A 17,264-nucleotide genomic window follows, 5' to 3' on the forward strand; every position below is an offset into this window, starting at 1 on the left:
TCTAGCTGTGTGTCTGCTGAGCCTCCATTTCTGCACTGGTACCTGCCTTCCGCCTCCCAGGCTGCTGTATGGGATCAGTGAGTCTGAATGCACGAGGAGTGCTGGCCCCAGAGCCTGCTCAGTGAGCACTGACAGCCAGTTCCCAAGACCGCTTTTTCACAGGAAAATGAACAAGCATCTGAGCACCCACTCACCCACCCACTCCACTACCAAGGAGCTTGCAATCCCATGGGAAACGCAATCAACAAGACCTGTTGTTATCAGCAGAAATGTAGGTTTTTAAAACTTTATGTATGGTGCCTGAGGGAGAGTGTTTTGGATTATTTAAAGCAGGAAAGGTTTCTGGAAAAGGGAGAGCAGTAAAGACAACAAGGGGCACCCAACGGGGGTGGCACAGAGGGCCCAATCCTAGATGTCACACACATACAAGGAAGGCCAGCTTGCAGATTTAAGTAGATGCTGTTTTGATGACAAGATACAACTTCATTCCAAAGCATGACTAGATTAGGAATAGCTTCTGTCCTTGAATTTTCTAAGAAAAAAAGCTACTCAAAGTACACCTGTCATTACGTGGAAGTTGCTGAATGTTTCTGATCATAAAAAATGGATCCTGGCATGCAAAGAAACTAGGATAGAAGATTTTAAGGAGGGAAGGTGGTAGGAACTGGGAAGGAAATGGAAATGCACAACTTAACATTTAGAAACACATGTGTTTATGAAGTTAAACCTCATGCGATGCACTGGAGCCCAGCTTTCCTGCTGGGCATCTCTGATGTGGGAGGTGGGAGACTGTGGCTGTTTAGCCCACCAGCACTGTGTTTAGGCCTCCTCTGTGATACTGGACAGATCACTCAGTCTCTGCGCTCCCCTAAAATGGAGATGGAGCATCTACCTCGAGGAGTAGTTCAGAGAACCAAACAGGATGCACAGTGTGGCACACCACACATAGTAAGTGCTCAGTAAACAGCAGTCTCCAACGAATGGATACCAGAAACTCTGTTAGTCCCCAGAGCACGTGAAGGCTTAAACCCCATCTGCCTGACGGTGATGCATCACCTCACAAAATCCTTCTTCTTTTTAGTAGGCTCCATACACAATTCCAGAACCCCCAGGGAACTCAAGGTCAGGAGTCTGGTGGTCTGACGGAGGGCCCCAGCCTGTCTGCACATGCACTGGCAAGGTGGCCCTGCACTGTCTTGTCAGCTCTGATGAAAACCAAGGGCTCCCCCACAAGCAGCAGGGTCTCCCTCCAGGACTCCTGCCTTCCCCTTCTAAGCCACACAGAGCAAACCTAACCCCGGGGGTACAACAGCACTTCATGAACACTTGAAAACAGTATGACAGGCCCTTCACAGAGCCTGACCAGTGCCCCCTTTCCATCCTACTGCTGACAGGGAAAATTGTTCAAGGATTTGCCAGCCAGCCATCCCTCCAGACTCTTCATTCCCCTCCGGTCAGAGGCAGACCAAACACTGACTTCCTGTACCGGGCTGTAAAACTTTTCATTGTGAAAATTCATATGATGAAGTATTCTGGAATGCTATTTCAGTATCTCAAGAAGTCTGAACCAACTTTGAATAAGGTGTGTGGAGGGCTGTTCTATTTGGACCTGAGCGCTGTAGCCCTATAAGGCCGCCCCTGCCCCACCAGGTTGCTCCAGTTCTCAAAGACAGGGGCCGGGCATCTGCAGCTGCATGGGGGGCACCTGCTGGCATATTTATTCACTGGGGCCAGTGTTCCTAGTTTTACCACATTTCTCATGAACAGTCAGTAACGGAGATGTACATGCACTGCTTACCAAGACCTGGGATTCACTCAGAGAGTACTTTTAAACACAGCGTGTAGGACACTGGGGGTTCTCCTCATGCAGGGAACGCTCTGCAGTGCATGGAATCCCTGTGTCAGTACTTGCTCAGCTCTACACATGTGCCCTAAGAATGAAAAGGAGCAGAACCAGAAGGGGGTCCTGAGCCTGGGCACGTGCAAGGACCCGCTGACCTGCACACGCAGTCATCCTCTCTGACAACCAACTAGGGCGCCCCAAAGAGACCGGGTGGACTCAGAACAGCCCATCACCAGGAAGAAGAGAAAGCCTGACTTCTACCTATGGACAGAGACAAAGACGCCAGCCTACGGGAGGTGATGCACAGGGGTGGAGTGGAGTGGGCAGGAGACCTGCCCACCGGCCTGCAGTCACCTTGAGGTGGGGGTGGTGCCCGCTTCTGGTTACACTGGAGCTCCAACTGAGAAGGTGCACACACAGATCCCAAGACTGAACCACAGGTGGGCACAGCTCCACTCCTTCACCTTAACCCTGAGCCTGGCACCCTGAGGTGTGTGTCCTGCCACCCATGGCCACATCTTGAGCCCAGGAACCTTTTTACATCTGTGTCAGGACAAAAGCCCCTTCCCACAGGCTGCTCTTGGACAGTCCTCCAGGCCCCCATGACCTCCAGCCAGGACAGCACACTCAGGCCACGATAAAAGCCACCTCTGAGGACCACCTGGAGGCCTGCGTGACAACGGAAGGTAAAGCCCACCCTCCTCTGAGGAAGAGTCACAATAAGGACTCACACCTGCTTCACAAGTGACGCTGTTACTGCCTGTTTCCAAACGTCATGAAGAGCTCCACTGCTCTCCCCACACACACCAGTCACAAATAAAGCGCAAAGGGAGGAATGTCGCCAAGTCTGGGCAACCGGCACGATCAGGCAGAGTCCACGTGTTTACATTTCATCTCTTCTAATATACTGGGGAGAATCAGAACCAACACTTCCATTTTGTAATTTATAAGAGGTCTCTCTTCTGCAGGATCAATGGCGTTTTAACACCAAAGGTGTCACACCTTGAAGCAGAAAAAGAAGCTGGAACACAAAATTCATGAGAAGTTCCATGTCCACAGACAGTTGCCACGCTACGGTATGGTCTGGCCCAGGACTCCATCACTGACAGAGACCTTCGGATGTTTCCGGGACAGGCCATCTGCTACCATCAACCTGACAGATCACAGGTATATGCAACCCAACCTGTACTCTTCTATAAACGCGTGTGGGAGAAAAGAGGCCCCACATCTTTTCTTACCAGCTTAAGAATGCTGCCCTCTCAGGCCTCTTCAGAAGCCGCCTCACCACCCTGGAGAGCAGTGCAGTGCCATTCAGAGTTGGAAGTAATGTCACTTAATAACTTTGGGGCATCACCTCCGGTAAGTCATCTTGCCCTCTTCTGGCCACAGGAGACAATCACTAAACAGCACCTGCTGTCACCACACCATCAGCTTTGCCACTTGCAGAGAGGGGGACAGGCCGCTCACCTCACCTCCCTTACAGGGCTGCGGGTGGGAAGCAGAAGGTACTGTGAAATGCTGCACAAAGTCATGCAAACTGTCTATCCCTGTAGAATGTTGTTTACAAAGTTTACACAATCCACCTTGCATTAGAAGAAAAAACTTCTAGAACAATTCACACTAGCCTCTGTTGCCCCTTCCGGAATCTGAAGCCTAAATACGGAAGGAGCTTTATGGGGCACAAACATCGGGGTTCCCATCCCACTTTGCCAATGAGGAACTTGCACCCCAGCCAAAGCTAAACAGCATCTCAACCTTCAAATTCCTAGGTAGGAAAATTCTCCTCCTTGTGTATGTCTGTCTGCAGAGGCCACCTACCCTTAGTTCCTGAGGCTTCCTGTTGGAGAGGCTGGCCACTGGGAGACATTGTCACAGCCATCCAAGGCGAGTTCAAGGCCCTCTTCCCCGTGGAGCCTTCTCTGGCTTCTCCATGCTTGGATTACAGGGATGCTCGCCACCCTGAGCGAGGCCTGCCTTGTGCTTGTTATCCAACTTGTCACAAGGATGTGGTACCCGCTCCACCATTTCAGCGGACCTTTGCTCATACCCCAGACTACATCTGTGTTCCTCACAGGTCTACGGAATTCTGCATTAGAATATTCCACGGGTGTACAGCAATCACAAGGGTTTTTTGGTAAAAGGGGACTCAAATGTAGCTCCTCAGTCATAGGTCCAAGAAGGATTCTAAGATTCAATCAATTTTAGCAGGACTTAGAAAGTGTGCCTAATGCTTCTGCTCTAGAGAGAGATGAGAATCAAACCATGCTAGTGAAGCCTGCACTCTGGACAGGAAGACAAAGTCTCAACTTCGGTGAAATGAATGTTGGACACAAATGGGAGCCTAATCACCTGCTGAGGAGGCTGTGTTTGGATGCACTGACTCTGTTTTCTGTGTAGGAGGTGGATACTCTCAATTTCAACCATACTGAAGCAAGATTAAAGCTGGGACAAATAAGCACACTGCATTTCAGAGAGATGTTTCAACACCCTGAGCTGCCACAGGCCACGAGAAGAGTAAGGCTTCAACTGTTGTGAAAAACTTGAGTTGCTTTTCGAAAAGGAGTGTGGAGGATTTACTCTGTTACTGAGTTGGCCGAAATTATCAACTCAGAGCCTGCTGCTATAGAAATTCAAATACTCCAGAGACTAGAATTTGGAGCAGAGAAACAACTTTTCTCTTTTTCTCAAGGAGATGGTCAATAAATGTTATCTTGTTGCTTCCCTCATTTTCAGATATTTGTGGATATTAGGTCAGCTGCCTGACATCAACTTTTTCAAGCAGAAACTAAGTTTGTTGACTATAATTGTACACACATAAAGGTAAGCATTACATGACACAATTCTGTTGCTTCTCTCAGAAGAGGTTTAATTTTAGTGCTGGCTCTTCAACACTGTCCCCGTTTTTTTTTTCCATGAGCATCTTAAATATGTGTCAACTAACTATCCCGAAGTGTAGTTCGTAATTGGGCAAGGCGGAGTGGAGCAGCTGCAGGCCGGCAGTGCCTTGTTGGAGCCACCTCACTCTCACCTGAGCTGAGGTCACACAAGAAGCTGCAGAATTATAGTACCACCATCTCTGCCAGCAACCTATTCTCTGCTCTGACTCTATATGGAGTTTACTCCTGTCAAAACACTCTGAGGGCTCTTGATGGTCACTGACTATGGCAGCATTTAAAGGAGGCATTTTTCCTTATCACTTACATGAAGAGACAGTTTCCCAATTCCACCTACCACACTTGTGTTAGTAGGATGCTAAGCACACCTATCAGTAAGGTCCCCCACAACAAACCACATGAAACATGAATTCCACACCATGTAACAACCATGTTGGGCTTATACAAATGTTTTCTGCATATGCCAAGACACCCAAAACTGAGATCTGTTCCTGTCTCCTGCTTCTGGCTGGCCCCTCTTCCTCCTCTACTTCTAGGAACCCTTTATATTAGAGCCAACACAACACTGGAACCCCTGAGGTCACTGCCCCACCTCATTTACAACAGTGTGACCACCTGTCAGAGTGCCTCCTGATCCCAAAGCTCTCTTAGGAGGCATTAAGGATCAGTGCTAGTATCTCAGCAACCTCTCAAGATTTTCCCAAGGCAAGCAAGCATGTGGAAGTCAAGAAATTACACTCTGACTTGACAAGAGATGCAAAAGTCACCAAGGCCACATTTCTCATGTCTCTTGTTTTATCCTCTAATACTTTAGCCATGGGAATTGCAACAGCACCAGTTACTACAAAATTTCTGGAAGGTTTTATATAGCTCATGCCTACTCCACCCCCAAAGTTATAACAAAATGTAGACATTTGTTAAAATCAATTACCATCCAATCTCAACTGGGCCTGAAACCAGGGTTAAGAGAATTACTTATGATACAGAAACCAGTCTTACAAAGAACCTAACTCCTCAATTTCTATGAAAATTATACAGTTCAATATGATTTATTTCAAAAAAGCCAGGCTAAAGCATACTGATAAGAGTGATTAGCCAAATTCATGTAAAGGAAAAGCAAGAGCCCGTAAAGCGACAGAAACTGAGTTATCTGACCAATTCCAAGATTATTTTTTTCTTCCATCCCCAGCATATTAACAAGGGACTTCAATGGCCACTTCCTGGTCTCCCAGCAAATGCAGGGGCTCACTTCATACCTGGATGCCACAGCATCTTCCTATTGCTCAATCCGCACCAGGCATAGGGGAAAATGACCCCTATTGCCAACCACCCCTTGGAGAAAATATGAAAACACGACGAGTCTTTCCCGACACACACGGGGAGCAGGGGATATCCCTCCGCAAACAGCAGCCACGGTGGCGGACCACCTGAGAAAGAGACACACAGGAGCTAACCCTGGCTGTCACGGTTATAAACCACAAGGCTGGGACCCCCATGTCGGGGGAAGTAAGAGCCGAAGGAGGGCACTAGAGTGTACGGGAGAGAAAACAATCACTCTAATGCACTACCAAAAAGCGGGGCTCTGGTTAGTGAGACGCCAATGGACAGTCAGGCCATGGACAGTCAGGCCCAGAAAGGCACAGGAAGGATCCCACCGCCCCAAGATGTTCTTCCGTAGGTACCGACCCCAAGAGGAGTTTGGCAAAGGCATGCTCACTCGCATAACCGAGGAGGACGCTCCGCACACCCCCAGGACCTGGCTAGGGGCAAAGTAGGCCAGCGGTTCCCTCCGAAGCCAGGAAGGTGTTCCAGCCAGGAGGACTTCCCTGATCCCCCAGAAGCCCGAGACGCGGGTGGCACGGACTTCACGAGTCATACCCCGGACACCAGTTGCTCCACAGCTTTTCTTCCTTCCCACCTCCCGCTGGGAAGGCTTCCCGGGGGTCGTGGGTCCCCAGGGAAGGACGAGGCGGGTGAGCTCCCGTCAGGAGGAGCAAGGGTCGTAGGGCTGGAGTGGAAGAGGAGGGAATGCTCTGGCCCTAGCTCCCGTCTGCTCCCTCCGCCCAGGCCGCACGGAAGCCTCGGCCTCACGTACCGAGCGCCGCCGGGCTGTCCGACCTGCCTCCGGCCCGGGCCTAGGGGGCGACAGGCCGGGATGGCAGCGGCCCTCGGGCGGAGGTGGGCATCGGGCGGATACCCCCGAGCCCGGCGGGCAAGGGTCACTGAGGAGAGGGAGGGTCCCGGGCCCATGCGGCCTCCGTCTCGGCCCGCGCGACGAGTACTTACGTTGCTCTGGGGGTCGATGGCCTGCAGCAGCCGGTCCCTGATCTGCTGCGGAGACGCCGGAGCCGCTGTCATTGCCTGGGCGAGGCGGGGGGGAGCGGCGGGCCAGCGGGCGGGCGGGCTGAGGAGGGGACGCGGGTCACTCACTCGCCGACCTCCGGGAGCGGAGCTTCATGTTCCCCGCGGCGCCGGGGAAGGAGGGGACGCGCGGGGGCGGCGGAAAGGGGAGCCGGGGCCGGGGCTGGGGCCCGGGGCGCCGCCGCCACCAGAGGAGGAGGAGGAGCCACCGGAGCCGCCGCCGCCGCTGCCGCCGCCTCGAGAACCAAACTCCAGTGAGCTGCCCCCGCGCGGAGCACTCTGGGTAACCCGCGCCGCACGCAGCGTCGGCGCCACGCTGAGGTGGTTGGGAGATGGGGCGGGCGGAGACGCCGGGGCTGGGCAGGGCCACGAGCAAGCCCCGCCTCCTACCTCCAGGCATGCGCGCGCAGGCGCGCTGGCATGCGCCGCAGCCCCGCCCCGCCGCGGGAGTCGTTGGGACAGCTGGGCGGGGCAACGGCCGCCGTCTGGAGGCCCCGCCTCCGCCCGGGCCCCGTGGGGCGGAGGCTTCTGACGGGCGGTGCGCGCCGAGTCCTTGAACTCTCGGGCCTGTGGACCGCCGCGGAATGGGAGAGGACCCCTCCGCAGGGCAAAAAGCCTTCCCAGCACTGACGGAGGTGACGGGAGTCACTGCCAAGGTCTCCCGAGCCCGGGGGTCCTCCTCAGCCCCCGATCGGCCTTCCTGGGGGCGAGACAGACACACATTGTGATGCGCACGGAACGGTCATCCGTTGGGTGCCGCCCGCCCCTCCAGGGAGCGCGGGTCCAGGGCAAGGGGTCTGCAGCGCTTCGTGCTCCCGAATCACGAAAACAGGAGCCAGCAAAGCGCCCCTGGGAGGAGCCGACACCCGAGCTGGGGGGCCCCTAAAACCAGCCCCATGGCCCCACCCCACGGCCGCAAACCTGTGCGCCAAGGTTTTTCAGCCTGGGCACCAGTGACATTTGGGGCTGGATCACTCTGTCCTTAAGGGCCCGTCCTGTGCATCGTGGAACGTTCAGCATCATCTCCGGTCTCAATGAGATGCCCGCAGCACCCTCTTCCAGTCATTGCCAGATGTCCCCTGCGGGCAGTACCACCCCCTACTGAGAATCTCGGGTTTAAATTACTCTCCCGCTCAACCTTACTTGGAGATGCTGGAAAACTAAGCGTCTCACTGCCTGAACCAACGTTTCACAAAAGAAGAAATTGAGGCCCATGGTCACCCAGAGTTACAGGTCAACCCCAGAATAGTTAAATGTCAACTATAAGGGCTCTCCTCCTGCCCTCCACTTTAGTGTCCTATTTTGCTGTTGACTCCTCTCTATGGAAGCTCTGTTAGAAATACTGTTACAAGAAGGGGTGAAAGGTAGGCTGAGCAACTATTAGCTGCAGCCTTGAGAGAAGTAACTTTTTCCTTGTTACAGGAAGTCCTAGCTTTAAAACAGGAGAGAGGCAGTGATGAGAAACACATGTGCTCCTTGGCACTCCACTACACCTGTAAGTCTTGCATTTGTCATGCTTCTGGGAAGCATTTTTATTTCCAAAAATGGCTGTTTCTTCACGTGGTTGTGGTTGTTTGCTTCTGCACATGTGAAAAGTTTTACATCACGCTTGTGGGAGAAAATAAACACGGTCAAAATACTTTTCTCCCTCCCAGAGTGAGGTGCTTTGTGTGGCCCAAGTTGGAAACGCCCATTTGGAGGTACTCTCACTTCAGATAAGCAAAATAAACAAGCTCTTCCCTAAGCATATCCTGGTCCTGCTGTTCTTTTAAATTCTAAGTCAGATATGCAAAATCTTATTTTTTTAAATCAAGAATTACATAGAAATAAGCAATTTGTTTTGCATGGGTCAGGTTACTTAAAAATTTGGAAAGCACTCAACTTATCTGCTCTTTTTAAACTACGAAGAAGAAACATTAAGATGACCGTGATCTCTGCAAGGGCACTGACTCCACCCAGGGTCCCCAGAAGGCAGAGGAATGCTTACTAAATATCTGTGAATTAAGTGAATGAACGTCTTATCAGATACAGGGACACACCCCCAGACAAACAGTTCAGTTCCTAATATCTGGCACATAGAGGGGTCAACAAGTATTTAATGAATGAAAGAAATATGAAATATAAATTATATACACATGAGGATACACACACAGAGATATCGATATAGTTTTATTCTACATTTAATATATGCAAAAGGATGCTTGTAATGGTAAAGATTAAACAAGACAGCCACTGAATAGTCTTGAAAATGTAAGCAGCATCTCTTAGGCCCAGGATAGTTCTGCAGTTCACCTTGCAGACTTTCTGCTTCCAGGAAGATACTTGAAATGGCTCCTTATCAGTTTACACAAAGGTGGGCGTGAGGTAAATCCTCTTGCTGTAATGGTTCTTCCTCAGCAAGTCTCTTAAATTCACCGGCCCCACTGGCCTGAGAAGACAAGAACTTTTGTACATGGAACGAAAAGGCTTGAAAAGACTGCCTCGCCTCTTAGCAAAGAGGCGGGGAGAAGTGGCTCAGAACCCACGACTTGCTCCTGCTGTGGGAAGTGGAGGGAAGGTGTTCTCAGGAGCCTGGGCACAGAGTAGCCTCAGCCAAGCTGGACAGTGAGGCGGGGGGCTCATTCCCTCCTGACGAACTGCAGCGCCCAAGCCAGACAAGCAAGAGCATCACAGGAGGAGGCCGGGCGCAGGCCAGTTCCCACCCCTGCACAGGACCGGTCTTCAACAGTGACACCACGTGGTGGCAAGAACAGCAGCGGGACGGCACTGGGCAGCAGGGGCGCTGGGTCTAAGGCCGTAAGTGAAAAGCAGCTGTGGCCATTTAGCCACATAAACCCCTGGGAGTTGGACAATTTAAAGGAGAGGAAGTTACTGGATTTACCCCAGTAAGGTACGTGGGGGGCTCCAAGTGATTAACAGGGAAGACAAATGTGAGCAAATCCACCACCCCACTTCAGCCGGTATGTTTGCTGAGCTTAGTAGGCTGATGGGCAGGGCATTTAAAAAAAACCTCTCGTATATTAACTCATTCAACCATATCAATGACCTCAGAAGTACGCAGAAATGGGTTTCAGAGTTCTGCGGGGCTTTCAGCAAGTCCTGTTTACTCAATGTGAAACCAATTCCAATCGGTTTTGAACAGCCACTGAAATGTTAGGAGGGGCTTAAAGACAGACAAGAGAATTCAATTTGTATCACGCCTCTGAGTCACGGGAATACAAAGATGCACATAGCCTGCTCTTGAGGCTCTCATTTGGAAGTCAAGCACTAGAAACGGACTGGGAGCCATCAATACAATACGTAAATTGTACTCTGTGAGCAAAGTGCAGCAGGAACACCAAAGAGAAGAAAAGCCATTCTGGACAGGAGTACCGGGAAAGATGTTTAACAAGGAGGCACGTAGCAACTGAGAGCTTTTCCATATGTTCATATCCTCTGATACCGTGTTTTACAACGTCTTAAGAGATTTACAGAAAGAAACAACCAGTTGTAGACAAACATGTATGGACAAGGAAGTTCAGGACAGCATCATTTGTAAGGGCAAAAGACTGGAAGCAACCTGTGTGTCCAGTTAATAGGGGAGTATAAATAAACTGGAGGTCGTGAAAAAGGGAGGGTTATGGACTGGGAGGGAGTCTTGCCTTATGGGTAATGTGCAACCTGTAGAATTTCACCAAGCTGTACATAACTGTAGACTAAACTTCAAAAATAAATAAAAGATAAAGATAGAGACAGACATTCTAGCCATTAGAAACCAGTATTGCATAACATGGAAAAAAGCTAACTTAATAAAATAGTGACAAAATGCATATAGCATGTTAACTATATACATTGCAATCTTAATTTTAGTTTTATAAGATATATATACTTATGCACATGATGCACAGAAAAAATAATGGAAGGAAAGAAACCAAAATATTTACAGTACGTCTTCTCTGATGGTAGAGTGACAGGGGATTTTTCTTCTGACCCTTTTGCCCACAGTTCCACATTTTCTAGAATAAACATGTGGTGCCTTCCAGTCATTTTGTCCAGTCCTGGAGTTACTGTGACCTCCAGTTTTCACTTTCTGACTCAGATACAGCTTATCTGAAGTGTGCCTATAATCCCCAAATTTCTGAAGACGGATTTGCTATCAGACCAACCGATGGGCCAATAGACTGATGGATGTCAATCTAAGTCCAGAGAGTCTGCTTTCCCTACTGCCCAGGTTTGCATTATTTTTGGTAATAGTAACTACAAGGGATAACATTTACAGAGCATGTGTTACGTGTCAGGTTCTGTGTTCAGGGCTTCACATGACGACCCTTATGAAAAGTCAGGCCCTTGTGTTGGCACCTCTCCTTGGCTCTGAGGAGGGCTTAGAATTTGCTGTAGCCCAGAGAATGCAGCAGAAGCCTCATTGCCTGGTCGAATCTAAAGCTTTACGAAGGCCTGGCAGATACCATCCAACCCAGCAATTCCATTCCTTCAAATCCCCCCAAAACTCTCACACAAATTCATACAGGTAAATGCCCACAGCAACACTGTTCTCAACAGGTGCAAGGTACAAGTACCAAGTGCCCATCAAGGCTGAATGAACGAAATGCACATCCACACAGAACATGACTCAGCCATAAAGAACAAAGCCCTGACACACACTACAATGTGGCTGGACCTCGAAACCATCATGCTGAGAGAAGCCAGACACAAAAGGACACATATTCTGTGATTCCATTTATATGAAACATCCAGAACAGGTAAAGCCCAGAGACAGAAAACAGACTGGTGGCGGCTAGGGGCAGGGGGAGGGGAGAATGGGGAGTGAGTGTTCATGGTGAGGTGGCAGGTATGAGAGTCAAAAAGCCCCCTCAGGGCTCCAGGACAGCCCCACTGTGCCTGTCCAATTTCCTGCCCACAGACTAAATAGGTGTTTTAAGCCATTTAGTACAGGGGCCATTTGTTACGCAGCACTAGCTGAGACAGAGTTGCTACTGTAATCCTCAAATGTCTACTCAAAGAGGGGCCTGAGGCTGAAGAGCAGGGAGGCTTGCCATGGCCACTTAGCCCCTGTGCTGTAGTTGGGAGTCTAGGCCGGATCTTTCTGATTCCAAAGTGCTGCTCTCCCACCTTCAAAGCTCCTTAATGCCTGTACCCCTCCTACCCTGGGTCTGTGGCCACGTGTCCCCTGTGTTCCAGTCCTTTTCTGAATCAGGCCCTGCTCCCAAATTCTCTCCTGTTGACGTTCTCTCCTCCAGTCTGCGGTACACACATGCCGGAAGCTTTTTTGTGTGTTAACTATCTTCTTTATTACACTGACCTTCATTCAGCTGAGTACAGGGTGAAAAATATTCATACACGAAACAACACAGTACACATAATCTTAACACACAGACGCACATACACCAGAGTATAAAGGATCAATTCTACTTTTCCACTGCTGTCCACATTTTTTTTCTAGTAGCTATGGGAATACCTGTGTCAATCTCTTTAATTACACTGAATTCTTCAGAAACCCAGGTAATATACTTTGGAAATTGTAGAATCAACTATCTGTTTTGGATTTGTAGTCATAAATTTATTCTTCTTGCTTTATTATTATTATTATTATTTTTTTTTTTAAGGAAACACACTGTTTTACAGCTGTAGGTTTAAGAGACAGTGTTGTCAATCATGGTCTTTCACTGGGCAGACATTTTTAATTAGCTGGTTTTGGAAAATATCACATGGAGGACATTGTTCTAAAACTGACGACTGAGTGTTGGATGCTTTTGAAATTATGCATTTTTTCCTGTGATGCTGACCACCTGATCCATACAACCCACTCTTTCCTGTCACCAGTTTTTATTTCAGTGTTCTCTCTCTTCTGGAGGGGAGATGTTCCTTCAGCACTGACTGGATGCCACCTGGTTTCCGCCATTCAGTCTCTCTGCTCAGCTGCAAATAGGTTGCTGTGTTCTCCTCTGGCTCCATTTTCTTATGTCCCTTTGACTCTTCTAGGTGTACGCCTTTGAAATAAAGGATTACACCAGAATAAGTATAATGTGCCTTCTCCTTCAAAGGATAAGAGTCTAAAGGCATCATCTTTCCACTGTATACTAAGCTCTTTCACAAGTTTTATCTAATTCAATCTTCACCACAATGCAGTGAAGCATGTTTTATCATCCACTTTGAGAGATGAAGAAATTGAGCTTCAGGTGAGTGACTTGCTTATGCTGGCATACCCATTTTACAGGAAATCCGTAATTTGTAACCGTGTCTGTCCTACCCTGTGCACTGCATGCCACGGTGCCCATTAAATCCACGTGGTAACACAGCACCCTGCAGCCCTTGCTATTTCTTCAACCTGGAATGCTCCTCCCCTATGTTTGGAATCTTATTTTCATTCAGGCATAAGCTTAAATGTCACCTCTTCATGGAGCTTCTTATGACCATGCTACAACTCTAGAACTTTCAATCACAATAGGGACATTATCATGATTTATTACTTATTTTGGGTCCTTATTACTTGTCTTTTCCCTCTAGAAGGAAATTAACTAGTCAACAACATATCTAACCTCTATAACAGTGTCTGGCACATTCTAGATACTCAATAATTTCTTGGTGAACGAATGAACAAATGGATTATGGATTAAATGAATGACTGAATAAATGAGTAGAAATTTCTCTTTTCCATAAACTACATTTTGTAACTATTGTTTTACCCAATAGTATAAATTATAAATCAATGCTTTTAGAAAGAAATGAAACATTTCTTTTCAAAATGAATTGAGCTTAAATGATTTAGAGTAATACATACAGATTTAGTAAATAAAAGCCTGTAAAAAAAAAAAATGAGTGGGTCCTGATGTATGAGGATGTGGGTTCCACTGCTAATTTAGCAATGTCTGGTTATGAGACTCAAATAAGTAACTTTATGGAATCAAGTTTTCCACGTTTCCTTGGTTTAAAAATCTAAAACATGACGGGCAGTCTGTCAATCCCTCAGCCAGGTGGCCCTCGGCCCGGCCTGCGGTGGCAGGTGGCAGGGCGTGCGGCCCCCGGGGCTCACATCCTGCCGGCCGAGGGGGGACCGCACAGGCTGGACGGAGCCGGGGGCTGCGGGCGTCCCGGGAACTCGGCTGGCGCTCAGCAGCAGGTTGTGGGGCCGCCCGGTGGGGGGTGCAGCGGCCATGGGAGGGCAGCCAGCCTATTATTATTTTTTTTAGATCTCAAAAAACTTGTTGAAATAATGTCCCCTATCTGGAGGCTTCGAGTAATAAAAATCACCTGACTGGACTGATCTGATCATTTGTTAGGTTAGATTAGAGACCATTATTCTGCTTAATGCCATTTTATATTCTCAGTTACTCCCATGAAGCAAAGAAACAAAATCAGTGGCTGTTTTAATTCTCCAATGAATGGCTTTGATACACATTTTATTTAAGTGTCTACAGAAATAAAAAAGAAGATAATGATTTTCTTTTCTTGGTAAAGGAAGTGAAGAATCAACTATAACTTTGTTGTAGTTCTCATCCTTGCCTGGCCTGTCCTGCTCCAGGCAGCACTTACAGGGTCTGAGCCTTCCTGCCTCTGCTCTAAAAACTCAGCGACCACCCCGATTCTCGCCTCCGCCCGTGGCCTCGGGAGGTCCTTCCCCCACACCGTGACACACTCACGGGCCGTGCCCACGTGCTGCCCACAGTCCTGGCCGGCCCTATTTCTTCCCACCCCTAAGTGGGTCTTCTCCACTCCTGGCACGCTAGCCACCTAAACGGTTACCCAGGCGACTAGGTCCTCGCGCCTCAGAGGACCTGGCCACAGTCATGTGGCTGGATTTGGGGCAGGATGAGGAGGGAGGCCCAGAGCTCAGGGTTCCCAGACTCCAAGGGAAACACATGAACCGGATCGGGTACAAGCCATTTGCCACATAGCAGACAAGGGCTGGGGGCTGGTGTCAAAAATCAAGTCAGAGCAGCTGGAAGCAGGAGGAAGCTACTCTAGAAGACCCCAACCTGGCCAGTGCAACATCTCAGAAACAAAGGCGCTGTGTGGTTCTCTGACACACAAAACAACATGAAGGTAATATCCTCCCCAAAGCATATCCTACAGGCATTAAAGGATGCCCAGAGAGACGAGAGAGTGTCAAGTCCTGGGGCATACCTGGCCCCAAGCTGTCCCTGTTACAGCCACACAGGGGGGACGACCTCCCCAAGAGAATGTCCTGAGCTCTGCTCAGTTCCCAGGCTCGTGGAAGACAAGTGTGGAAAAAGATAAATGTTCTTCTACAGGCTCTATTTCTCTTCTCTTTTTAACCGCAAAAGTAGTGTTGGTTTTCCTCTTGCTTCGTGGGTACTCAGATGCTTATTACTTCTTTGTGTCTTTTTCTCCCCACCAACTATGAGAGTAATAGATGCTTCATGTAGACAATCAAACACAGTAAATCATAAAGCAAGATTTAAAAACCACTGATGGGTAATGGGAAACCACTGCACTAGTCTCACCTTTATGCATGTCTGAAATTTTCCATAGGAAAGTTAAAGGTGAGAAAAGGAAAAAAAATCACACAGCCAGGCCTGTTTGTTTATGTGCTGTCTCTGGCTGTTTTCAACAATCACAGTTACGTAGTTGAGGAGACTGGTGTGGTCCACACAGCCAAACGTACTGGCTGTCTGGCCCTGTGTTAGGCAGCATAACATAACATCTCTCAACCCCTGTGCCTAAGAGTCCCCGGTCATAATCCCTGGAATCTCTTAAGTAAATCATAACACATGGCAAGGGAGAATTAAGGCTGCAGATGAAGTGAGATTGCTAATCAGATGACTTTAGGATAGGGAGATGACCCCGGACTACCTTGGTGGGCCCGAGGGAATCACAAGGATCCTTAAACGGGGAAGATGGAGGCAGAAGAGTCAGAATTAGAGAGATGGCATCAGGCGAAAGCTGCGACCAGTCACTGCTGGCTCGGAATATGGAGGAGGGGCCAAGAACCCAGGCAGCAGGTGGCCTCCAGAAGCTGGAAAAGGCGAGAAAACGTCCTCTCGTGGAGCCTGCAGAGCAGCAGCTCTGCCAATGCCTCAATTTGAGCCCAGGGAGGCCCTGTGTGGATTTCTGACTGCCGGCACTGTGACGTCATAAATTTGCGTTGTATTAAGCCATGACATTTATGACCATTTGTCATAGCAGCCACAGGGAAACTCATGCAGGCCCCTGACTCAAAAAACTTACCACCCTCTCCTTCAGATCCAGGATCCAGCACTGCCCAACTGGAGTTTTCCACACTGAAATGTGCCTGAAACGTAGCTGCTGTGCCTGAGGTTATTAATCATAGTGAATTGAGATGCAGACTGACTGAATGGACTGCATAGGCTCTGCCTACTCAAAGTGTGGTCTCTGGGGACCAGCAGTTTGGGCACCCCCTGGGAACTGATTAGAAATGCAGAATCACAGCCTGCTATGTGCAATGCTCAGTTTGCCAAGACCCACAGGGGATGCACAGGGACATGGCAGTCTAGGATGCTATGGTCAAAGCTACCATCCACCTCCACACAAATATTCTATTATGGAAACAGGAGGCAAAGCCCCTTCACAGCAATTGTCAGGATCAGCTTTCCTAGACCACATGGAGGTTTTTTTAGTTTGTAATGCCTTTAAACCTACTGTTAGCTAAGAACATGAGCCAACAGCCATTGAATATTTCCTACAGGTGACACCCTTGACCATCAGTTATGGATGCTTGTGCCCCACTCCATCCCCCCAAAAATTTGTATGTTGAAAGCCTTAAGCCCTACAATGTGACTGTATGTGGAGATGGGGCCTTTTTAAAGAGGTAACTAGGGTTAAATGAGGTCACAAGGGGAGGCCCCTGATCCAACACAGCTTGTAAGATCTTCGGGAGACACCAGGGATGCAGAGGAAGGGCCGTGTGAGGACACAGCAAGAAGGTGGCTGTCTGCAAGCCAAGGAGAGAGCCCGCACCAGGGTTCAACCAGCCCTGCCATCACCTTGATCCTGAACTTCCAGCCCCCGGAACTACAAGAAAATAAATGTCTGTTGCTTAAACCACCCAGTCAGTGACATTTTGTTATGGTGGCCTGAGAAGAATAAGACTCATTTAAGCTTCATAAAACCTCTTCAAGGAGGTTTTTAAAATTAAAGTAGTAGCACAGCCACCACCATTTGAATGCCTGCTGCACTTCAGACAGGCT

General features: G+C 49.0%; 2 protein-coding genes across 4 annotated transcripts in view; both read right to left on the reverse strand.

The window, feature by feature from the left end:
* The window catches only part of MED26 (mediator complex subunit 26), a 53,563-nt gene extending 46,187 nt beyond the window's left edge, over positions 1-7,376 (reverse strand). Inside the window, exon 1 of the mRNA XM_017671396.3 lies at positions 7,024-7,376. Within this exon, the coding sequence (XP_017526885.2) occupies positions 7,024-7,095 (72 nt within the window). The 5' untranslated portion in view covers positions 7,096-7,376. The remainder of the gene's footprint in view (positions 1-7,023) is intronic.
* A 1,878-nt stretch (positions 7,377-9,254) lies between these two features.
* The window catches only part of SMIM7 (small integral membrane protein 7), a 29,244-nt gene continuing 21,234 nt past the window's right edge, over positions 9,255-17,264 (reverse strand). For 2 of the 3 annotated variants that reach the window (XR_001854843.3, XM_073220208.1), the window contains one exon: positions 9,255-9,526. Coding sequence is in view for 1 of the 3 variants with exons in the window: in XM_073220208.1 (XP_073076309.1) it covers positions 9,442-9,526 (85 nt within the window). In the remaining 2 variants the exon portion in view is untranslated. Of the gene's footprint in view, positions 9,527-12,669; positions 13,086-17,264 lie in introns of those variants that run through there. The other variant, XR_005058853.2, reaches the window with a different exon arrangement.

This window comes from Manis javanica, chromosome 13 (assembly GCF_040802235.1).
Source record: "Manis javanica isolate MJ-LG chromosome 13, MJ_LKY, whole genome shotgun sequence".
NCBI lineage: Eukaryota > Metazoa > Chordata > Mammalia > Pholidota > Manidae > Manis > Manis javanica.